The sequence below is a fragment of the Biomphalaria glabrata genome, chromosome 12, assembly GCF_947242115.1.
Source record: "Biomphalaria glabrata chromosome 12, xgBioGlab47.1, whole genome shotgun sequence".
Taxonomy (NCBI): Eukaryota; Metazoa; Mollusca; class Gastropoda; family Planorbidae; genus Biomphalaria; species Biomphalaria glabrata.
This window is the reverse complement of record NC_074722.1, coordinates 36,507,469-36,532,183: the sequence shown is the minus strand read 5'-3', so window position 1 is coordinate 36,532,183 and position 24,715 is coordinate 36,507,469. Positions and strand designations below refer to the sequence as shown.

The window sequence follows — 24,715 nt, the reverse complement described above, 5'->3', positions numbered from 1 at the left end:
ATATATATATATATATGTGTGTGTGTGCTATCAAAGTTTGACGAAGTTCTTATAGACATTTAGTCTTAACACATTTAAGTGTTTTAATCTTAAATGTTTAGGTCTAATTATTCAACGAGAGTGGAGGGTATATGATATCAAAGCGACTCTATTCTTAGCTTTAACCAAATTAAAGAAAAACAGGTAGGACATGTTGTGCATACTTCATCAAACTGTCAGCTTCCAGCAAAACTTCTGAAAACGTCACGTTATGATTTAATCCTGCCTTCAGGGAGAAGAACTCTTGTATCTCCACTGTTGCTTCCAAAATTTAGTCCTATAAGATTATTAAAATAGTAACTGTTATGTACATCTATTAATCTTATTTACGTAAATAAGAGATTTAAACTCATTTTAAACTGTAGTGAATCAATGGCTTTCGGCTTGATCTATGCTTGCATTGTGGTAGAAAAATAAATATATTCTAGCAGTCGGAGTTAATTCTATCACTGCGCATGTCTATTCTAGCAGTCGGAGTTAATTCTATCACTGCGCATGTCTATTCTAGCAGTCGGAGTTAATTCTATCACTGCGCATGTCTATACTGGGTCTCTTGCTGTATCGTTTACCTTCACTTATCTCTAAGCTACTCTGTTGAACCGTTGGGGCACCACACATGATCTGTAGACCACCTTTCTCCATTCCTCTCTGTCTTTTGCCTTGGATAGAATTTCTTTCAATGACAGGCCAGTCCATTCTTTAATGTCTCCACAGCGCTTTCTCTGCCTATCGTTACGAAAAGACAATTCTTATAGGTCTGAACACTAGTGTAATCTGGACCTGAGATGAACTCCAATTGGTAACAAGACTGGAAGGATTAGTCCTCCCGTAGAACCCTGGCGAGAAACTCTGCTGTTAGGAGTAGTGCCTTAAAGCTCTCATACAGGTCAAGTGACTCTGCAGACAAACTATCCCATGCGGACACTCTTGCGAGATATGCGCCACTGTTTCCACCGACTCTCCACAATGTCGGCATCGGGCATCAAAATTTGGCCGGAAACGGGCAAAGTAAGCACCAACAGGGCAGTGCCCCGTTCTACACTGCGCAAAGGTTGATTGTTCAGACCTTTTTAGCCTCCACCATGGATCGTCACGGTCCGGGCGACGCAAATGCTGCCAGACACCACTGGCTTTGTTGGAGCCATCCCAGGATTTCAACCACTTGTCATGTTAGCAGCCTCGAGATTGAAGCCTCAAGTTAGCAGCCTCAGCAGTAGAAATTTGCAGCCTCAAGTTAGCTGCCTCATATTAGAGCCTTCATGCTAGTAGTCTCAACACTCTTAATTTAGCATCCTCACGTTAACAGTCTCTGGTTAGCCTTATGTATGTAGGCTCATTTAGTAGGCTGTTGTTAGTAGCCTTTATGTTAGCAGCCTCATATTAGTAGCCTCATGTTAGCAGCCTTATGTTAGCAGCCTCATGTTAGTAGCCTCATGTTAAAAGTCTTATTTTAGCAGCCTCATTTTAGCAGCCTAATGTTCGTAGCATCACGTTAGCAGCTTCATGTTAGCAGCCTCATGTTAGTAGCATCTTGTTAGCAGTCTTATTTTAGCAGCCTCATGTCAGCAGCCTCATGTTAGTAGTGTCATGTTAACAGTCTTATTTTAGAAGCCTCATGTTAGTAGTGTCATGTTAACAGTCTTACTCTAGCAGCCTCATGTTAAGCGTCATGTTAGCAGTCTTATTTTAGCAGCCTCATGTTAGTAGTGTCATGTTAGCAGTCTTATTTTAGCAGCCTCATTATAGCAGCCTCATGTTAGTAGTGCCATGTTAGCAGTCTTATTTTAGTAGTCTCATGTTAGCAGCCTCGTGTTAGCAGTCTTAAAGCAGTTTCAAGTTACTACCCTAATTTGTCTGACAAAAAAAAAAGTTTGGTATCCTAAAACTCACGAACCAAAACGATTTAGGAACTAGTTTACCATTTTCCCGCTTAAATGTTCCCAAGACCCAATTAATAATGGCGGCACTGCAAACATGAAAGTTAAATAGCTGGTCTTCTTGCAGCTGTTAATCGGTGTAGCCGTGCAAAACAACTGCCGCTTGTACCCTGGTTTGATCTGCATTCCTTCCCCATTTCCCTCCATGGCCATTACACCCTAGTCAGGCCTAGTGGCACTAGTATTAGATGTAGATCTCAAGAGTTTATTTGCTCGTATGTATTTCATCAGTGATATTTAGTAGTAACAGAAGCGCACAGAAGTCTGGTTCAACTAAAAACATGGATTGGCTTAGAGTTTAGACCACGTTTTAAAAACTGGGATTTAGACATTCATCTCGTTAAACCAGTGGACGCGCTCTATATTAAAGGATAGAATAGCGAAGAATTTGTTCATGGCAGGGGAGGGGAGAAGGAGGTCTGCATGAATGTCGAGAGCTTGCACGTGACGAAGTGGGTATCAAATGTCTCCCCGATACAATCGGGTATCGATATTTGTAAGCATCGAAATAATTGATGTCTCTTGTTGCTATTTGTATTGAATAGTGTCTTGTTCGGTCAACATGGAATCGATTTATAGTTAAGCATTTCTGCCCTCTCTGTCAGGAGAGGTTGTTTTTTTTTTTTTCAGGGCTCATCTAGGGTATGATGTAGGGGCCCAGGCTTCCGCTCCTGATTAGTGCAAACCGAAAACAAAGAATATTAGCAGTTGAACCGAAAACTAAATTGAACAACGACTAGACATTATCCAACGGAACTGTTACTGATTGAACAACAACTGTCTACGTGAACAATATTTAATAATACGTAATTGTAAATTAATAAACTATTTACATATATATCAATATCATTGTGGTTAGTAAAGTAAAGTTCCCCTTTCAGACCTTGTGGTCTATAGGGCAGATGATGTAAAGGTCGTCTGTTTCTGTGGCCTACGGTTAACAAGGGTGTCATGTGGCCAGCACAACGACCAACCGCCTTTACTTTTCCCTAACTAATGTCAGGTACCCATTAGAGCTGGGTGGACTCAGAGGCGCCCGAGGATCCCGAAATTAAAAACCCAGTCTTCACCAGGATTCGAACCCCGGTCCCCGGTTCGGAAGCCAAGCGCTTTACCGCTCAGCCACCGCGCCTCCCATTGTGGTTAGCATTTCATTAATAAATATTCAAATAGCAATAACACACCTTCCACACGCACACTCCATCTTGGCGCCCTACAAAACATCAACTCCCTACACCTCCAACAACGATAGCTAACGATACGGCTCCAGGGGCGGAAAGGCGACACTCTTTCCCATAGCCCCCAGTCTAACACCCTGAAACGAAAAGAAAACCTAGATCTTGCGATGCCGCTACACCAAATACTTTTCAATAGCGACACCCGTACCGAAAGATCAGCCTACTTACTAAAACTATGTACTTACGTACCGATAACTCTTTCCGTTATTATTCTTCCACGTTTCGAAGGACTTTTTCATTTGGTTCATTACTATTTCAATCCCCCTGTCATGATTAAGCTTCAATAAAAGTCGATTGTTATCAGGGCCGGTCCTACAGATTTCGGGGCCCTATGCGAAACGGATTGCCGCGGGGCCTAGTCTGAATAGGGATAAGAAAATAAGTCAAAATTAAGATTTTTTTGTTTGAAAATAAATAGGCCTACGTCTTTGTACTTTATTCATACTCTACCTAGTACACAATCACGGTCAAATTAACTTTACGAGCCACCTATAATAGAAGGTAGATTTCCAACATAAAGCCGATAAACATTCAGATCTGCCTTTTACATTTACTATCGACTAGCAAAATATCGCTTTTGATTCTTTTAAGAGATCGAGATAGATTTAGATCTATATTTATATGCCAGTGACTATGAAAGTAATTGGACTTCTTATTTTGGTTAAAATTCGCCTTATTATTTTTATTAAATGAAAGCTGACATTGTTGTTTTTTTTAATCTCTATACACTAAAACACCAATATTGAATACAAAAAGAAAACTTCACGCGCGCACGACACTCTCTATCTCTCAAATTCTCCACCACTCTAATGGCGTCTCTCTATTTTAGGTTTATTTTCCTCTTGAAGCGCATATACCGTAACGACTCTCACTTTCCAGGCTCTCAGCAAACTGCACCACGTGACAATACCAACTCAAAGAACTTGACAACTCGGCGGCTCCAAAGTAAAGTAACACTTTAGTGTCCAATAAATCACATAATGTACATTTGGCAAAACGTAACACTGACTGTACAAATGTTCTGTCGTGGATGTCTGAACCACCGTATGAATTCTGTACTGCTGTAACAGTAAAACTCTACTGCAGGGGTTCTCAACCTGTGGGTCGCGACCCCCTTGGGGGGTCGATTGACGATTTGCCAGGGGTCGCCTAAGACCATTGAAATTGTGGATTATTATTGTCTACTCTTCTATTGCTGTATGTGTGTGTGTTTGGAGGGGGGTAGCGGCAAAGTGGGGGATTGTAAAAAAAGGGTCGGCGAGCATAAAAGGTTGAGAACCGCTGCTCTACTGGCTCCGCTGGACCTTGTTGAACTCTGTCGTACCGTACTGAATCGTAGATCTGGAAGTTGTGACAGACTCGTCCATGATACCCTAGCTGTTATATAGGGTCCCTAAAGGCCTGGTCTTTTCTAATTGATGACATGGCCGTATCTGACGTGACTGGCCTGAGTAGTGTTCACTTCTAGAAGTTTCTTGAAACTTTGCCAGTCATCGCGGTTGACCGCTCGTCTAGCGCTGGCCTGCGGCGATTTGTGTCAGTTGACTACGCACACACTACTACCCCCATCCGAGTCACCAACAGGGTTATATTAAATTGAACAGACGTCGCGACTTAAGCGTGACAGTCCCGCCTTGGACCGTCTGTCACGCTTTCTATAAAATGTCCGGGCGGGACGGCCAATGTCCCGCTTTCATAAAAAAAAAAGTTCATCAATGTCACGCTTTTATTTTAGAATCTTTTAAAATATTTTCACTAATTACTTTAAACTACCGCCTTGCGGCGTTTTCTTCTGGATTAATATTTCATTTTAGTTGTTTGGCAGGCTTCAGTGTTAGACCTAGACCATTGTTATAGAAGGCCTGACCACCTACCTGCAGCGTCACAACCTGTGGGCAGTTAAGACCAATAACTATTTGCCACGTCGTGCAGACCTGTGACAAGGCAGGGCAAACTAATAAAAATTCTCAAACTACAGGTTCCAACAAAGTCAAAGAGATACTCCACGTCTCTTTACAACATAAAACGGGTTGCATGAATCAGCCAGGAAAACCAATGACATGATTAACATGCGTAATAAGATTAGAACTTGAAGTCATGGACACGTGTAGGACGTATTTATCTTCTGTTTTTAATGTAACGTCTGTAATTAATAAGATAGGAAAAAAAAAACAACTCTAAATCTTGATACAATACCATTAGTCAAATAAGTAAATTTGTTTTGCTAGAATTGCGACACCATTTCTTTTTTTTTCTAGCGGAAGAACACAACAGTGACTATATCATCCAGAAGCTCTTATCACGCCACCCCGCGCAAGGATATAGTCTGCTGGCTTTACTCACGAGGTTGCATTTACCGACGCTACGGAACCTCCCGGAAGACTATCGAGACCTGGACGTGGACGAGGAGACAGAGAAGGCAGACAAAGACCAGGAAGAGGTGCTGGACGTGTTAAGACCAGCCTCTAAGAAGAGTCTGGGAGCGTGTATAGCTAACTGTTTGACCGTCAACAGGGCCATGAACTTCATCCAGTGCAAGACTATGTGTCACTAACAATAACCAAGGTCAGTAACATATTTTTTTAGCGGATCCCGAAAGGGGAAAAAGCCGCTGCTTATTTTGTGTGGTCTGTCTGTCTGTCCGTCCGTCCTGTTTAGAGCTCAAAAATTACAAATCCGATATCATTTTTTAGATGTGCAACGGTTACTCTTTTTTTGCTCCGATAGTGAAGCGTTTAATTTTTTAAATGAAATATGAAAGAAAGTTTTTAATTTTCATGAAAATGCACCATTTTTATTTTTTTTTACAAATATTCGTTACTAATAGTAAAAAACATTAACAACAACAACAGGGAAGACGTTATTATCTGGCATAACATTGATAAACAATGTTTCTGTATTATATATTTCAGGTGGAATGTATTCATATCAAACAAAACTCTTTTAGACACTTAAAAAAAGGACTTTAATGAGGATTGACCCATGATAAAATAATGTACAACACGATACTTAAAAATATCCACTAGGCCAGGCACATCCTGAACCATATCTACACATAACAATCATTCCATTGAATATTAGCAATGTATTAATAGTAACATTAATAAACACAAGTCTCCCTCAAAAGCTACGGTCTGCGGGCTTTTTCAGTTCACGGACCAAAGGTTTGGAACTCACTCCCCATTGATCTCAGACAGACAACTTGCTACACCACTTTTAAGAAGAACATTAAGACCTATCTGTTTAAAACATTTTTAGATTAACTGTCAGTTTAGCTATCGTGTTTGTGCTTGTATTGTGATTACAGCGCCTTGAGCCTACATTTTGTTTGTTAACAGCGCTTTATAAATAAAATTATAATAATAATTATTATTATTATTATTAAATCTTCGTATCCTGTAGTATCATGTCATCAGTGGGTACGAAGGTCAAACTTTTTTTTTTTGTTGGTCCGGGGGGGGGGGGGGAAGCGGATAATAAAAAGTGATACTAGAATTAACGGGCCAACAATATGTGTCGGGGGCACATTATGAAGCGGGTCTTTCCAAATCAAGTCAAAAGTCTATGTGGGAGAAATTACATTAAAAGAACAACGACAGCAAAATGTGCGTTGCAGAGAGCTAAAAAAAAAACGGAGAGAGAGAGAGAGAGAGAGAGAGAGAGAAGGCCGTGAGATTTCATTGTATCAGGTACACTTCAAGAAAAAAAAAGTGTGTGTGTGTGTGGGGGGGGTGCTCCTTCCATAATAAACAACATAAAGTCTGGTGTGACCTAGTATTAGGATAGGTCATAAGACCAGTGACCTGTACTGTACTGGCAAGTTAGCCTCTAGATGTACAAAACTACTGAGACAGACGAATATTAGTTAAACATTATAGAGATTTAGTTCAAACTACACTGGTCAGTTGAAAGACTCAAGAGAGAGTGGCCATTGTAAACAGTTAACAGGGACTTCAATCAAGTAATAAAGGGGACTAACTCTAATAAAATAAAAATAAAGGTAGCCACCCTTATTGTCCCTCTTGTCACATCTGGGAACAAATCAACGGGCGTAGCCTGTGTGTACTACTATTACTCCAATATACCTTATTATTGGTCCAACTAACGTTAAATAGCATTTCAGTTTTATGTTCTCGTTTTTTTGGTGTTTGTAAAATTCCTTTGAATAAGTCCTGAAGCTTTGTTTGATTCGTTCTCTGTACAGCGACCCTGTACGGCCAAAACTAAAATCAGAACCACCCTCATAAGAGATATGCTATTCGCGGATGACGCAGCGGTAGTGGAACTTCAGTCACTAATGTTCCGCTTCTCTCAAGCCTGTAAAGAATATGACTTAACTATTAGCACGAAGAAAACAAATGTTATGGGACCACTTGCTACAGCACCACCCTCCATCCTCATAGACGATAACAAGCTGGATGCCGTAGATGAATTCTGCTATCTGGGGTCCACAATTCAAGATGACCTGTCTCTAGAAGAGGAGATAAAAAAAAACGCATAGTAAAAAAAAACGCATAGGGAAGGCTGCCTCAACCTTCGCTAGACTCAGGCCAAGAATTTGGGAAAACCAGAAGCTCACTACAGTGACCAAAATGGAAGTCTACAAGGCATGCGTTATGAGTACACTACTGTATGGCAGTGAATCATGGACCACCTATGCAAAGCAAGAGAGAAAACTGAACTCATTCCATTTGCGATGTCTCCGTAGGATCTTGAAAATCACATGGAAAGAAAAACTGTGCAATTCTGAGATCCTTGTACGAACAGGTATTCCCAGCATCTTTACAGCCCTCAGACAACACCGCTTGCGCTGGCTTGGACATGTTCGCCGGATGAGGGACAATCGCATCCCGAAAGTCATTCTCTACGGGCAACTCGCGGCTGGCTCAAGAAAAACTGGTCGCCCCCACCTCCGTTACATAGATGTAATAAAACGGGACCTCAAATCAGTAAACATCAATACTGACCATTGGGAAGACATAGCCTTAGACCGCACCAGACGGAGAGAGACAGTGACCAAGAAAGCTATGGACAGCAAAAGAACATGGGCCTCAGCCCTGGAAGAAAAACGTACAGTCCGAAAGATGGCCAGCTCCTCTACCACCAAAGCGAAAGCCACCTTACCCTTGACGGGAGTGTCTCTCCAAAACAGGGCTCCACAGCCACATGAGGAAGTGTGCGAGATGAACCAGAGTCGTCCTACGACAGAAAGAGGCCAATAACAACAATAATTTAGTCAATTTGTGGATCCATGATAACTTTTCATTTATTATGATCAATAGGTATTTTTAGTCCGTGTAACTGGTTTACCATTTTAGGACAAAGAGAAGTTACTTCCTGACCTTTGTGTATATCTGTAGTTGTCGCTTATTTGCCCTTGGGTACATTCAGTTACCTTTGAGAAATGGGCGAGGGGCGGGCGGGGTATGGGGGTAGGCTGGATACTGAGGTTTACGAGGCGTCAAAGTCAGATTCAATTCGGGTCTTAGGGGAGTTCACCAGCCTACTCTCTCATGTCTCCACCTTCCCAGTGACACTGAAACATTTTCTTTCAGAACATAAAAAATATATTTTATAGATGAAATATGTAGATACTTGGACACCCAAAACAAGTACACTCTCTCTCAAATGAAGTCAACACAACTTTGATCTCGTTTATTTTAAGGCTATAAGTTCACATTAAATAAATTTAGAGACCTTCTCTGGCCTCTGACAGTGACTATTATTAGAAATAATTAGTGTGCATTGAATCATAAAGATAAGTCAATAATTATTGAAATAGTTCTTGTTGATATATAAGCATCAGTATGTTCAGTATACATATTATAACGAACTAGTCGACCGGCGGCGTAGCATACGCCGCTATTTTGCAGGGCCGGTCTTAGGCCACTGCAACCTATGCGACCGCAGTAGGACCCGCAATTTCATAGAACCCGCGCTAATTCAAGGTGTATAACTTAAAACAGATTTCCTGTCGATTTACCAGGAGCTCCTGGAAATCTCCCGAAATTGCAAAATATACGAAAAGGTCCATAAGATATATGGAAATATATAGACAAAAATTGTCATTTTGGGGTGTCACTCAATATGGAAAACACCAATCCAACGTGCGATAAATAAAAACGGCATTATGCATAAGCGTAAATGTGTAATCTGGTGAAAGAAGCTTTTTGCGCCTCAAACTAATGAAGAATTACTTGAGGTCAACAATTCTCAAAGATAGATTGAAACATTTGGTAATTCTTGCCATTGGGCGTGATCTATGTAGGAAACAGAATTCTTATGATATACTGTATGACTTTGCTACTCGCAAGGTTCGTAAAGTAATTCTGTATGTAGTAAAGAATGGAAAAAAATGCATAGACGAATTTATTTTCTAATACAAACTCTTCAATTTCACTTATTGTCCGCTTCCCTACCCAAACTTGACCCCGCGAAATCCGTTTCGCATAGGGCCCCACAATGGTTAAGGCCGGCACTGGTATTTACATATATATATACATAGTAGATTAATCTCTTTCCGTGACTTCTTAGTCCCAATGGTTAAATCCGGCGCTGCTAGTTAGTGTTTGTAAAATGTTTTACATGTTTCGGATGTTCCTTCAGTGTTGACAAAGGGGGACTGGAGCTGTCAGGGTTTGACAGTCCAGCGCGCAGCCATCCGTATCGACGTGTGAATACCCACTTGTCCCCCCCCCCCCTCCTTTTCGTGGGGTGACTATCCGCGGAAATAAGAGAGTGATCTTTCTTCCTATTATGACGTCTGCCCACATTCTTGAGGGAAGAAAATTATATATATAGATTATAGATTGTAATGATGTTTGGTTAGTTTGAATGTTATTGAATATCTTAGAACCAAATTCTGTCTCAAGATGATCACCTTTTCACAAGAGATCTAGTAAATAGTAAAGTTCCCCTTTCAGACCTATAGGGCAGATGATGTAAAGGTCATCTGTTGCTGTGGCCAACAGTTAACGAGCAGGGTGTCATGTGGCCAGCACAACGACCAACCGCCTTCACTTTCCCAACTCAAGTCAGATACCCTTTAAAGTTGGGTGGACTCAGGAGCGCCCCAAAAATCCCTAAATTCAAAATCCTAGTCTTCACCGAGATTCGAACCTAGGACTCCAGGTTCGGAAGCCAAGCCGCCCGACAAGAGACTGGGAACCACCATATTTCCATTTTTTCTGATTCGGAGATCAATTTTTATATTTGACAATCATATATCTGGATCGAAGCACCGATCTTAGCAATGGATCAATGTTATTGCTATATAGATCAAAACTTCAAACCTTGCTTGTACACTATTTCACGTCGTAAGCATAGCACTTTTAACGGCGTCACGATAGTCTTGGTCCTACTCTCAAACTCTAAGACCAATTCCAATGTTCAGAGTTCAGGCTTTCCCCCAGGAGTTTATCGTTGATAAGCTATTAATACTGATACCCTGTTAGTAATACAATAAGAAGAGACAAGGGCATTAATCCTCCAGGACTTATCCTACACCTAAACGATAAGGTTGTCTTGTTTTGCTGTGTAATTGAGGTCACAAATGCAAATCTTTAATTGTATTTATTCTGAAATACATTCATTACTCGGAGCAGTGTTTGGTATTATAAACTTAAGGCGAAACAAAACATGAATATACAATTCGGTATATAAACCCGTAGAGAATAGTGGGAAGCGTGGCCTAGAGGCTAAGTGCGCTTGAACTTGGCTTGGCCCCCTCTAGAAGGGGGCTCGAGGATCGACACCCGACTCGGGCAGAGTTGTGTTTACTGAGCGCCTAAAGGCAGCATGGAAAACCAACTCCTAGATACCCCCTCTCCCCACATAAATGAGATTGGACCAAAGGCGCTCTGAGCACCCTATAAGCATGAAAGTAGCGCTATATATATTATATATATTAAGCTAAATAAAAGCTATAATAATAATAGTGACCTGAACTTCTGCTTTCTTATTGTCAAGAAGTTTTTGGCGCCCAACAACAGTCAGGCAACTCTTTATACTATAAGAGGTGATTTGTGGCTAGTGGACGGACTTCCATTGAAAATAGTGATATGAATAATAGACGTCCTCCATAAAGGTGTGGCGCCATGTTTTGCGAGGATGTACTATGTATTCTGTCCGTCTAGTACACATTTTGTACACGTTATTTTCTCCCACTTCCCATTCTGGGATCAAGTTGAAACTTTGAACAATTGTCGACGACAACACGTGAATCAAAAAAAAAAAAATAAATGAAAAAATGAATTTATTAATTAATGGTATTTTTTTTATAGAAAAAGGGATATAAACCTTACATTATTGAGACATGTGGCAGTAACTGTGCGGTTCATTTTATTATGTAAGATTTTTCATTGTTGATATTTTGCTTGTACACATTATGATGTCTAGCATAATTTAATTTCAATTTAGAGAAATATTTATTAAATTGGGAATGTTTAAATTCAGTCATTTGAAATGAAGGTCAGGAAGTGCATTGGAATCTAATAGTCGGGATTTTTAATTGTTTATTGGCGTAATGACTAATTATAATCATTGAGAGAGAGAGAGAGAGAGAGAGAGAGAGAGAGGTGGGGGGGGGAGGTAACCAAGAGTTGTAAACTCTTAGCTTTTCATACGTTAGGTTTTTGACATGTTTGAAGCAGTCTTTTTGGTTTTCGTTGCGTCCGTCAAGCTTAGGAGCGTCGGCAATGTTTTACCATCTGTCTTTCCACGTGACCAGGCCGCACCAGACCCTCGCCTCTTGGGTATTCTTGGATCCACGTTGACCTCCGTGGTGGCCTGATAAACCTTGCTCATCAGAGGACAACTATCTGGCGCCCTCAGCGGGGTGACACAGTTAACATTGTGGAGCAGTTTTCATCTCCCCCCCCCCCCTTTTCCTACTCCCGGACCCCCCCCCCCCCTCACCCGCCCAACATCGCCATTGACTTAGCTTACCCTAAGTCAGCCAGGATTATTTATACAGGGAAATGTCGACTCAAGGGACACGACACTTAGTTAATCAAATCAAATTATGCTGATACGAGTGTGTACGGACAGAAGTAATGTGTGAATAGTGCGTACGGACAGAAGTAATGTGTGAATAGTGTGTACGGACAGAAGTAATGTGTGAATATGCCTTTTGACTTGATTGTATTGTATACTAGCCTGACATTACCCGCGGCCTGCGGGCCCTAGTTTGTGTTTACTAATCTAGTGGATTGGATTTAGATGTATGTTAAACTTTGATAATGATCCTTTCAAGTTTTTCTCTTTCGCTACGAAAATAAAATTAGTTTTGCCTAGATCCATATAATACTATAGCTTTTATAGAGTCGGTCAACTTTTTTTTTTGAGGGTCTTAAGTTTGTTTTAGGGCTACAAAGCATAGACTACGGTCTAAGTTAGTACCCAAGGAACATTTCTGCCAAGTTTTATTAAGATCGGTCAAGAAGTTTTTATTTCTATTCCAAACATACATACATACGCCTTACTTTCTACTTTATAGTATAGATGTATTTGTTTTTATCAAAAAGCTTATGGCTTATATCTGTCTGGTAACATTTGTGAGCACTTCATTTCTCCCAATTCCCATTCTCGGATCAAGTTGAATCTTTACACAATTAGTCATTGCCTCTAACAACACATGAATAAATCTAAAATGTAACCAGTGGCAATTAATTCATTGTGTTCGATTTTAAAAAAAGAGAATTAAATCTTACATGGTTGAGAAATATGGATGTAAATGTGCAGTTCTTTCCCTTATATATATATATATATATATATATATATATATATATATATATATATATATATATATATATATATATATATATATATATATATATATATATATATATATATATATGTGTGTGTGTGTGTGTGTGTGTTTGTATGTCTGTCTGTCTGTCTGTCTGTCTGTCTCTCTCTCTCTCTCTTGTTTTTTTTTTATATAAAGTATTTTTATATTTTGCGTGTTTAAACTTATGACCTACTGAATAATACTTTGGTTGTTAACATATTTGTAGCATTAGGGAGGGGCATCCTTGTTCAATCGCTTAGTTCAATTTTTAAATAGGACTATTTTATTGAAAAGTTTGGTTTTTAAAACAATAAAGACTATCCCTGAAAGTTTATATCATTAGTTCATGAAGCAGCCTGGTGGAGTGGCCGCGTGGGTCTAGGCTGAAAGAGATGCTGTGATTCTATGAACTTCTCTTTTACATATTTGGTGATTAACAAACAAAAGAATGCTTAAAACTCTTTAAAAAAAAAAAAAGAGATGTGAACTCTTGTCTGTCTCTCTTTCTCTCTCTCTCTTTCTCTCTCTCTCTCTTTCTCTCTTTTTCTCTCTCCTTTGAATTTATACCCTGACAACCAGTACAAATGTATCCGATGTTATTGGTCAGTATTTTACAGCCTTCTAAACAGATTTAGAGTTTTGGACAGCTCTCACTACGGCCGCATGACAGACATTTTAGGCCCAAACTTTGCCCAAGACAGGCGAATAAGACTAAATGAAAACTTAGTCCCCGGCAGACATTTGCTTTGTCTGCACTAAAAGTGAGAAAATATGCAGGTCGCAACGGGGTTTGCTTAGCCATGTTTAACACTGAACTTATCCTAAGTCTTCGGATTCGAACACATTGCCATTATTATAATAATTAGTATCTTAATTATTGCTGTTGTGATAATAATAATTATTATTATTATGTTAGAAACGAACTATTCATTCTCTGGCGCTGCCATGGTCGACCTTCGCTAAAGAGAAACAAAATTCATCGTAGTCTCCCTTTAACAGTGTTCACTGAGAAATTGTCTGGTGATGTGGCAGGTCTGCAGCAGTACCGCCCTCTGACAGGCAACCAGAACCTTCTCAGGGATGTTAAGGGTCGTGACGGTATCTTTGACGTCAGTTATCATTATCCCCTCAGTTGACCTAACAACAGAATCTATTGTTGTGTTAGACAACTTCCATAACCGCTTTAATCTCCAAGCCTAGGTTCCCATATTTTCTTTCTTTATCCATTTCGTTTTACATATGTCATGAGGCAGCACACATTTCCATTAGGGCATGTAGGCATCTCTGCGCTAGGGAAGAAGGAGCACTTGTACAAATTTGTCCTAGCATATAGAACGAGGAATGTGATTTTATCTTTGTGTCTTTCTAAGTATTTTATTAAATTTTGTTTTTGTATTTGAAAATTATGGTTCAGTTTCTAGCTTTTCCAATTCTTTATTAAACTAAAAGACAAACTAAATTATTCTAAAGCAGTGATGCCCAAAATACGGCCCGCGGGCCAGATCCGGCCCGAGAAGTGGTTTCATCCGGCCCACCGATACGTCGGCACAAAGTAGGCCTATAGAAAATCCCCCCTTTTTTTTCCTTCAAAAAAAAAAGTTGAAAAATGTATCTTTACCTACAATAAGCCCCACATTTGCTCTCGAATGGATTGGCCCTATTACCTTTAACATTTCTGAATGAAAAATCTACTAGGAAAAGTGATAGGATCGTTACTTCTAGAACATGATAAACCAACATGTTTGTTTATAAAGAAAGTGGAGCTGTTTTAAAAAACAACATCAACATATAAACGGCATTATGAAACAAATATGGCGGCATTCTTGATTTGAGACGTGAATAAAAGATTGTTTACATACGGGTACTAGATCCACGGCCTTCTAATCAAATAGTTTCAGGTTAATTTCATTTCGTGTGTGTATCTTTTCGTTGATGTGGCCCGCGACACGAGTGTTGGAAATTAAAATGGCCCGCAGGACGAGTAAGGTTGGGCATCACTGTTCTAAAGATATCTAAATAGAGAAACAACCAAGTGTTAATGCTACAGGGCCTCCTTCCTGCTGTGTGGGCTATATTATTCTAACCATGGTTGATGCCCAGGCATTCATCTCATTTTATTTGAAGGAATCCATAGTTGTTTCACAACTGAAGGAGGCCCTATAGCAGTGATTCCCAAAGTGGTCTATATAGACCCCCAGGGGTCTACGAAGACCTCCAAGGGGTCCACGAAAGTAAAAAACTAAATTGGGGGTCCATGAGATGCCCACGGGGGTCTACGATAATAGATTTCATTTAAGCACATTTAATGTTCACATTCCACTAATGTAATTATTCCCTACGATTTGTACCTTCGTTAATCCTTTAAATATTTATCCTGCTATTCAAATGAAAAATTGTTGTAATCAATTTCAATACTTATTTAAATAGCTTAATTTTGTCTTCATGTAACTAATATTTAGAACAAAAAAAAAAAAAAAAAAGAAATGTAGACAGTACAATTATTTAAAATTTTGATTCATTCCTTCCTTGTCGAACAAGCCTAAGTGACTTTTTTATGACGATATGAACCAGGTTCGCTGGAAGATCATATGAGACAATGCTACCCTGACAAAAATAAAGATTTTAAAAACTTTCGAACACTCAAAGTTCAAAATAGACCCGCAAAATTATACTTCGACATCATATAGAGAAGATGATGGTTTGTGAGAGTCTTACAAGATTTCTTTTCTTATAGCAAAATACGGAAAACAGCCAAGGTCAAACATTGATTCTACCAGCCGTTTTGCACAAACCTACATCTGTTATTATTAAAAGAAGTTCTTTAAGCAACAATACAGTTCTAGGGCGCTTCAGTGGCATGAGTTATAAAATTAAAAGCTTCTTATGTAAATCTTTGCAAAATACATAAATACAGTTTGGTCTGACAAGGTGTAGCGCTGTGTGCTACAAACTGTCTAATGGTCACCATCTCATCTCATCTATGCCTGTAGTCCTTTCTGGGCATAGGTTACCAACCAGCTGCCTCCAGGCATCTCGGTTCTGGGCGAATCTCTCCAACTGTCGCCACGTCTTGCCCATCTGCTCCCAGATCGCGGAGACCTGGAGAACCACCATTACCACCGTGAAAAAAATCCATCTATTCATCAATACCTGCCTGAGGAAAATTCTTATGATCCGCTGGCCAGACAAGATCTTGAATGAGGAACTGTGGCAAAGAACAAAGCAGCAGCCCACTGAAGTAGATAACCTTCAGAGACGCTGGAGATGGATAGTTCACACCCTTCGCAAGCCTGCATCCAACATAACAAGGCAAGCCCTAACCTGGAACCCCCAAGGAAAGAGAAAGAGGGGACGGCCCAGAAATACATGGCGCTAATGGTCACCGTCTCCTTATATTTCCTTAGGGTTGACCCACGAGACCTTTCCCATGTTTGGGTGTAGTAGCAAGGCAGTAGAGGTTTGAATTCAGTTTTCCTTCTGCTAGGTGGGTAGCAAGCCAAGGCTAATGAGCCCTTCCTGCTCGAAGTTTACTGGTTTAGGCTCCAGTTACTCGCCTTTGACCCATCTCCTGTGTTAATGAAAACAGTTCAGCAGATTCAACATTTGAGCAACACGTGAAAGATAAAGAAATACACGAAAAACTGCTCTTTGCGAAACCTTTTACAATAATACTTAAGGCATATTAATTAATTAATTAATTAATTAATATTTAATGTTGGAAAGACTACTTCATAGACCGTCTAATTCGTATATTAAAAATAATATCCTAAGTTGTGTAGTTTTAAATTACTTTTTCACTCCTCAACTCACTACAGTTAGAAATTTGTTAAAAAAATGTTAATGAATTTGCAAAAATGTGCAAGTTGAGCAGGGGGTCTACCGAAAACAAGAAAACATGGCAAGGGGTCTACGAGACAAAAAAAGTTTGGGAACCACTGCCCTATAGCATTAAAAAAATAAAAAAAAATCTTTTTTTTTTTTTTTAAAAAAAGGGGAATTCTGATGGTTTTGATAATTTTATATATAATATGTGTTTTGATTTACAGAAAGTGAATATATTATTCTTTTTATTTTATTTTAATAATAACTTAGTAGTTAATGTTTTTCTGATGTAATTTTTCTGCGCATCCGAAACGGTCAGATTTTCACCGGGTTTCTATGTGACGTCACATAAACCTATTAATTTAATCTTTTGACTTACTGTATAACCGAAAACTATACAGTAAAGTTTACAATCTCATAAGACAAATAAATTTAGGTCTATGCAATTAGATCTAAATCTTGTAAGCAAAGAAAAAAAAAATACGTGCTTTAGAGTAGATCTACATGCTTGACTAACCACGGCAGTGTGTGTATTTTCTCGCCTGACCACTCAACACATACAAACACTATTGCTTGGTTGTCTTGTCATGACCGACTACACATAGCCTAGGCTATATAGCTGTCACGAGTTAGATTATGTATTATTATATATTGAAATGTCTAGGTAGGAAAGCACAATTTTAATTACAATATGTGTGTCTATTAAAGAATAATTATGTTTCTTTTTGCTTTATAATTATATCAGTCCCGAAGTTCAACCCAACAGACACATCACATTTACTCATTTATACATTAATATACGATGTACATGATGATTTAAAATCATATATGAATTTAATACAATGATAGTTATACAATGATATTGAAGAGAATAATGTGAATGTTAAGTAATAAGAAATAAATATGAAAATAATAAAGTCTTAAGTTCATAAGACTGAATATACTATAAGTTCATTCTAAGTAATTACTTAAATAGCATTAATAAAGTAAGCAGCTTATATTAAGTTGCTTGATAACATTGACTTCAACAACACCACAGTTTCATAACTTCTGAACAAAGATTCGTCTCTGTAATAAGTAGGCCTACTCTAGAAACTGTCTAGGAATATCAATCTTGATAGTAGCATACGCGAACTGGCAACTGTCAGTAACTTCTGACCAACAAGACTGACAGCGATGATGACAACAGTGTCCAGGGTAGTAGCAGAATCCACAGTATCAATATGTAAAGCCAACACTGAAACCCTATAGAAATAAAGAACAGAGACTCTAACGTCTGGTCTAAAACTACAAATCCGAACGAATCCGAACAAAAAATATCTTTACAATATAAAATATAACTCACCCTAAACAGGGGTCAAATAGTCCTACCCTGAATAACTCCAAGGCAATAGAGCTAAGGCTGTCCAGTAGCTAAAGACCAAAGATCCTTCAGGACCACAAAAAAAAAAAAAAAAACAGCTTGTTTATCAATTTAAAGTAAGAGCTAGTAAATGACGTCACTCTAAATCATGAAAAAACGACAAGGAAAATATACTGCACAAAATAAAATACTACAAATGACGTCATCGCCTATAGAAGAAAGCGGCGCTATTTGATTGTGTTCATTTTTACAAATATACTCCACGGCAAAACTAACTGCGACAATTACCTTACACTGACCAGTTTTTTAGAATCAGTCAGACATACAATTTATTTACTTTTTGGGACAGGGAGTGGATTAGATGAAAATGTTCCTTTTTTTTTTTCGAGTTGGTTTTCCTAATGCTTTTAGATCTATATAGGTGTCATAATCTACCAAGGGATGTAATCGACAAAATGCCTTGTATTTTTGTTTTATTTTTCTTCTAATTGTACATGTGTGTGTGTGTGTTAGTTTAGTCTATGTGTAATAGATTTAAAGTTATGTTTTTAAAAACATGGACCTGGGTTTCTCTTTGAAACAATGCATGTTTTTATTTTCTGCTCGTCAGGTGGTTGTTCAGAGCGAAAAGTGTTGCAGTTTCTGAAGCCGCTGTTGGATCAACTAGCCCCACATTCCTTCTGATGTCTAGTTTTTACAATTTTCCAGAAGTAACAACAGACATTACTAAAAACATGGATTGCTACGATGTCGAGGGAATTATTTGAACGAAACAAAACAAAAAAGTCTGCACGAACAACCAAGTTATGAAACAATAAAAGAAAGAAATGTACATACAATTGTTTGAAGTGTTCTGTGTTACTGGCTAGCGTCCTTTGTGTTCGGTTTAGATTTGATCAATATCAACTAACAATTTGTAACTACATTTTGTTTGTTTTGTCAACTTGGGCTTTAAGTAGATAGAGTACAGTAGTATTATAGACATATATTATATCTGGACTGGAAACCGGAAACAAATTCACAGACCTATATATAGGAAAGGCCCATCAGCGAAATGGCATATAAAGCGAACACCTCCCCGTAATTTTTAACCATTCTTATTTATTTCAAAAGTAACTGCAGAACTAATAGAATGGCATTACAAAGACTCCATTTTTCTACATTTCCCACATATTCACTTTCGTTTTCCCTCATAAAATAAAGCATAGCTGAAGGTCAAAGTTGACATGTATGGAAATTTCATTCTCAAAACGTTTCCGGATAAACGAAAATAGGTCCGAACTTAAGGCGATTTTAAAGCATTAATGGACATCGGCCGAAAAAAATTTGCATATTGTACTTCTAAATAGATGTGGAAATAGTTAGCTATAATAGCTAAGGCTATTTATTCCGTTGAAAAATATATATTATGGGGTGTTCGCTCAAAATGACCTTTTTAACTGAAAACCTATTCAGCGAAAGCCCCTATAATAAGCTTAAAAGGCCATTTAATGATTATTTAGTGACTGATTTAATCTGTTTTTCTTTTTGTCTTATCTATTGTTATTGTTTGTAAACTGAAATATTAAAATAATAGGCCTATTTTTAACCTTAACCCAACGTCTTCGATTTCGAAGATTAAGGATGAGTGCATCACTACGTGTTTCGCGTGACTACGCCCAGTTGCGACCAGCATATTTTCCTGCATTTTCTTCCCGTCTAAAATGTTTGACTCGCACCTCTCTCTCCAACAGTCATATGCTGGCAGTTACTTTCCTCTGTGCCAGTGAGGGTGAAATGACGCTTCAGTTGATCTTAACAGCGCTTAGGCCTATACGGCTTATACCGGGGGAGGGGTATGAGGGGGGACCTCTGTTTTGCCTTTTTTTAACTAACTGGTTAACCTCTTGATTAATGATATTAATATGTGTATAAATGTTTAAAAAAAGTGCAGAATTCATTTTCATAGGGTTCCCCCACCATTCTGAGATTAGGATTGCTGGAGATTTCCAAGAGTTTTCCAGTAGAAAATATTCGTTTTCAGGATCGGAAAAAACGCTAACTATATATTTAGTAATAAATATAAGAATTACCATATACTATACATGTATAAAATTACAAGATCTCTCCTGAGCCTTTCGTCTCCATGCCCGAAACCCAAGCTGTTGTAGATCTGTCTCCATACATCATCAATCCATCGCATTCGGGATCTGCCTTTGGGTCAATCAGCGTGTGTGTGGGGGGGGGGGGGGGAGGATCGAGTTGATGGTGATTAAGTGCACTGAACATAAGTTCTTTAAAAAAGAATAGTTGCAGTAACGAGAGTTTATGAAATAGAGAGTAGTACGACGTGGACTAGCCTATAGGAAGGTGGCGAGATAGAATTTTGTAGTTTCTTTCTTTCTTTAAAAAAAAAATTGATCGCAAGTTTCGTAGGCTATATATAGACATCAGTTCCAAGCAGAGAAAGGAGATGTGGAGCACGAGAAAAGTGAAAACAAATTTAAGCCTAATGCCACAAGGAGGACACTAGTTATACTGCTTCATGGAAGAAGTTAGATGATAGAACTAATTGAAGCATAATTTCCTATATTTTAACATGCTATTTCGCTATTTTTTACGGCCTTTCGCTCATTATGACTCCCGCGAAAATTGCGTTCGCTGATTAGGTCCGACCCCTACCGCAAGTTCACTTGAATTATAAAATTAATAGCTGATATGGAAAAAAGAGTCAAATTTAGTTTTATCGCCCAATAGCTGAGGAGTCCGCAGATGTTTTCATTTTTTAAATAAGTTTAACCATTGCGGAGTTATAAATTCTAAACTAAAAACTGACACAAAAGCGTTCGCCATTGGTCCTTTCCCATATATGTATATATATATATATATATATATATATATATATATATATATATATATATATATATATATATATATATATATATATATATATAATATATGAAACAAAGACATTTCATGTAATGTTTCAAAAATCCTAATAATCTTATGTACATTTAAATAGATTGATTACCTAGATCTTTCTAGATTATGTATCCTAAAATTGCAATATAATAATTATTAGACGAGAGTACTCTTATTTTTGATGTTCAATTTCTAGATCTAAAAATTAAATTATATGTTGAAAAAACAACAACTTTACTTCTTATGACTAGTTTACAAAACAAGCCTAGTTTCAACTTTTAAAAAAATACAATTTACAAATGTTCTCCTAGTTTTAAAAGATCTCCACGTCCAGTGTAGATACAATATATTGTTGTAACTCTAAGGTAGGCACTCAACTAAAAGCAGTAGGTAACAATAAACTAGGTATTTACTTATTATAAGTATTAACAAATAGTTAGACTTCTGCTATCAAGTCACAGGAAGTAATGTCTTAAGTTCTAAGAGTCCTACTTCATACCAAAACACAGAACAGACCACCGACACACTTCCCAGTGTCGCTCCAGGTCTCCCAAACAGTTTCCCAGTATCACACAGGACAGCACCCAGCCCCAGACTGTTCAGACTCCCATGACTTCAGCCGGATCTACCACAGTCCTTCTTCCTAGTATAAACATGTCATCCACTGCTTGTGTTCAATGGCGCACCATCAGTGTGGAATGGGAGCGGAGTTACAACAATATACAAGTTTATGGGCAGTATTCTTGGACCATCTGACCATGATATCGTTACAATAAATAGCATAATAAAAACATTAATCAATATACAAACGAAATTATGAAAATCATTGGATTACATCAAGCTGCTTTGAATTTTCAACGATCATTTCAATCTGAAAAAGACCTCAACAAACCAGCTTCCTCTGGAATTGCAATAAAAGCTATTTAAAAAAAAAACACCCTTGGGAAATTTAAAACCCAATAAATACCTATGAACCAAATGAAATAAATCCTGGTTTAATAATAAATTAAAGAAACTTTTCAAATAGAAGGAAAACACTATTTTAAAAAATAATGAAAATAAGGCAGAAAGACTCCACAAAAAATATTTTAAAATTAAACATCTAACCCAAAAAGTTATAGATTCAGTGAATACATTAAAAAAAAAAGTAGTACCTAAGGATGACTATTGATACATCAAATGTAAGAAAATATAAACTGATTAATATGAAGATGAAGAAGATTAAATATAAAATAATCTTTTGGCACTCGTGGGGGTGATACATACTGCTGTAACTTAGCCAAATAACCTCAATGAAAGGATTATAAAATGCTAAAATAGAATGTTTAATAATAAAAAAAAAAACCGTTAAAATCTTGACTTACAAAGTTTTAAATGAATTAAAATTAATTTTTAGGTTTATAATCACTTTTTTTTTTCAATGGCTAAATATGTGTCAATATTTCAGACAAAAATTAATTGCACCGGAGCCTTGTTTAACATGATACATTAACTTCTTGTGTTCTCCACGATCATTAGAACAAAACATGATATCAGCTTTATCTAGTCAAGTGATTCCTTCTTAGTAGTCGTATTTGCCAATAGTAGGCCTATAGTCTTTTACCTTTCCTATTACACAATATGAAACATCTTTAGTATCAGCTTTTTACCTAATAAAATTCACACTTTGAAGAACAAGACACAATTATTTAGATTACTGGCGAAGAGAAATTTTAATTAAATACTATAAATCATCATTAAACACTTTGCCTAAAGCAAAGGTATTCATTCTGTAGAATGCCTAGGCATATGTGAATATTCGTTTCTTAATTTGTTCTTACCTTATCTTATAACTTACAGACGTTCTTTCAAAACAGAAGATACATACGCCCTACGCGTTTCATGTGTCAATCAAGCCATGCATGTCGTTCAATAGAGGTTGGAAGAGAAGGCGGGGGCAATGATTCATTCCAAACGCCCAAACAATTAATGCTGGCCATTTTTAAACATTACTTCATCTTCGCTAAGCATGTGTTTCGAACTGGCTCGCTTGATTACGTTGTGGTCGAGGGGGTGGGGAGGGACAAGACGTCGGAATGCTTCCTTGTTCATTGGTCTCGGGCGTTGTGGCGGGCGGGAAAAGGGCGCCCCATTAACTGCCCTGACATGGAAACAGGGGTAAAAAAAAAGATTAAGAGATAGATCTAAATAGTTTTCACTCGAGCGAAAACTTGATCCATAGAGACGGAGAGAGAGAGAGAGAGAGAGAGAGAGAGAGAAAGAGAGAGAGAGAGAAAGAGAGAGAAAGAGAGAGAGAGAAAGAGAGAGGAAGAGAGAGAGAGAAAGAGAGAGAAAGAGAGAAAGAGAGAGATAGAAAGAAAGAGAGAGAAAGAGAAAAAGAGAAAGAGAGAGATGGACTGAGCAAAGGACAAAAAGAAAGAGAGAGAGAGAGAGAGAGAGGCAGAGGGAACCAAGAAAGAAAGACAGAGTGAGAGAGGAAAAGAGAAAGATTGAGAGTGAGAAAGAGAGCGTGAGAAGGCGATAGAGCTGATAGATTGTATGAACTCAATTCATTTTCATTATTAAAAAGTTTTCAAAAGACTAAATAAAAAGTCTCCTGTCCAGAGATACTAGAAATCTAATACAGTTTAATTTGATAGATTGGACAACCAAATAAAACGCGAACTAAATCTCTATGGTATCAGGGCTCGCAAAGACCTTACTGCGGGTAACAGAACCAGGAAGAAGAAGAAGAGGCAGACAGAGAAAGCGATGGGAAGACAACATAATGGAATGAACGGGCCTGCCATTGAAAGAGATTCTATCCAAGGCAAAACACACAGAGTAGGAATGGAGAAAGACGGTCAACAGATCTTGTGTGGTGCCCCAACAGACTAAGGGATTAGTGAAGGTGAATATAATTAAGTCATGTGGTTCTAGTTCCTATAATAAGGTAGATAACTCAGAGCCTACTTCGCGATCAAAGAAAAAAATAATAAAGGGAGGGGGCAGCTATGTAGATCAAGATGGATACGTGAAATGTTCAATATTTGGTGTGTACAAGGATGTCTCTATTAATAGATCATGTTTACCACAACCAATCGCTATTTTTGTGGCCAGGAATTCGGACCAATCATTTTATTTTATTTCTTTTTTGAGCACCAGCAGGATCAAGAAACTTTCAATATTTGTCGTCTGCTAGAAATATATGCTCTTGCACTGACGTATATAATATATATATTAGGATCCATACTCACAAACTGGGAACCAAACGGAGTTATCGACAAGCATGCAATAATTAGTTTAACCCTGATAGAGCCTCAAGCATTGATTTAGGTCCAGCTCACTTAATAGAATAATAGTCACTGATACCAAGTGGACAATTGGACAGCGCGAAGGAAGCCGGAGCTCTCAAATATCTCAGCTTATTTCTTCACTAAATTCATTGCTCCACCCATGAATTTTACTGAATACATATTTTTATGGTAACTATAACTTATAACTCATAATTTAAAAAAAAAAAGAGTTCAGTTAGACAAATATTTTAGATCTACTAAAAGTAACACCATATCCATGTTTTGTAGGCCAATATTACCCCTGTCTTCGAGTCCGAGGATAAATGAGGAGTTCTGTATTTCGTAGGCTG

At 38.0% G+C, this 24,715-nt stretch overlaps 1 protein-coding gene across 1 annotated transcript in view; it reads left to right on the top strand.

Moving 5' to 3' along the window:
- LOC106060704 (uncharacterized) overlaps positions 1-19,028 on the top strand; it is a 43,411-nt gene extending 24,383 nt beyond the window's left edge. The window contains exons 2-4 of the mRNA XM_056006959.1: positions 4,044-4,159; positions 5,473-5,779; positions 18,800-19,028. Of these exons, the coding sequence (XP_055862934.1) occupies positions 4,044-4,159; positions 5,473-5,768 (412 nt within the window). The 3' untranslated portion in view covers positions 5,769-5,779; positions 18,800-19,028. The remainder of the gene's footprint in view (positions 1-4,043; positions 4,160-5,472; positions 5,780-18,799) is intronic.
- Positions 19,029-24,715: the final 5,687 nt, after the last annotated feature.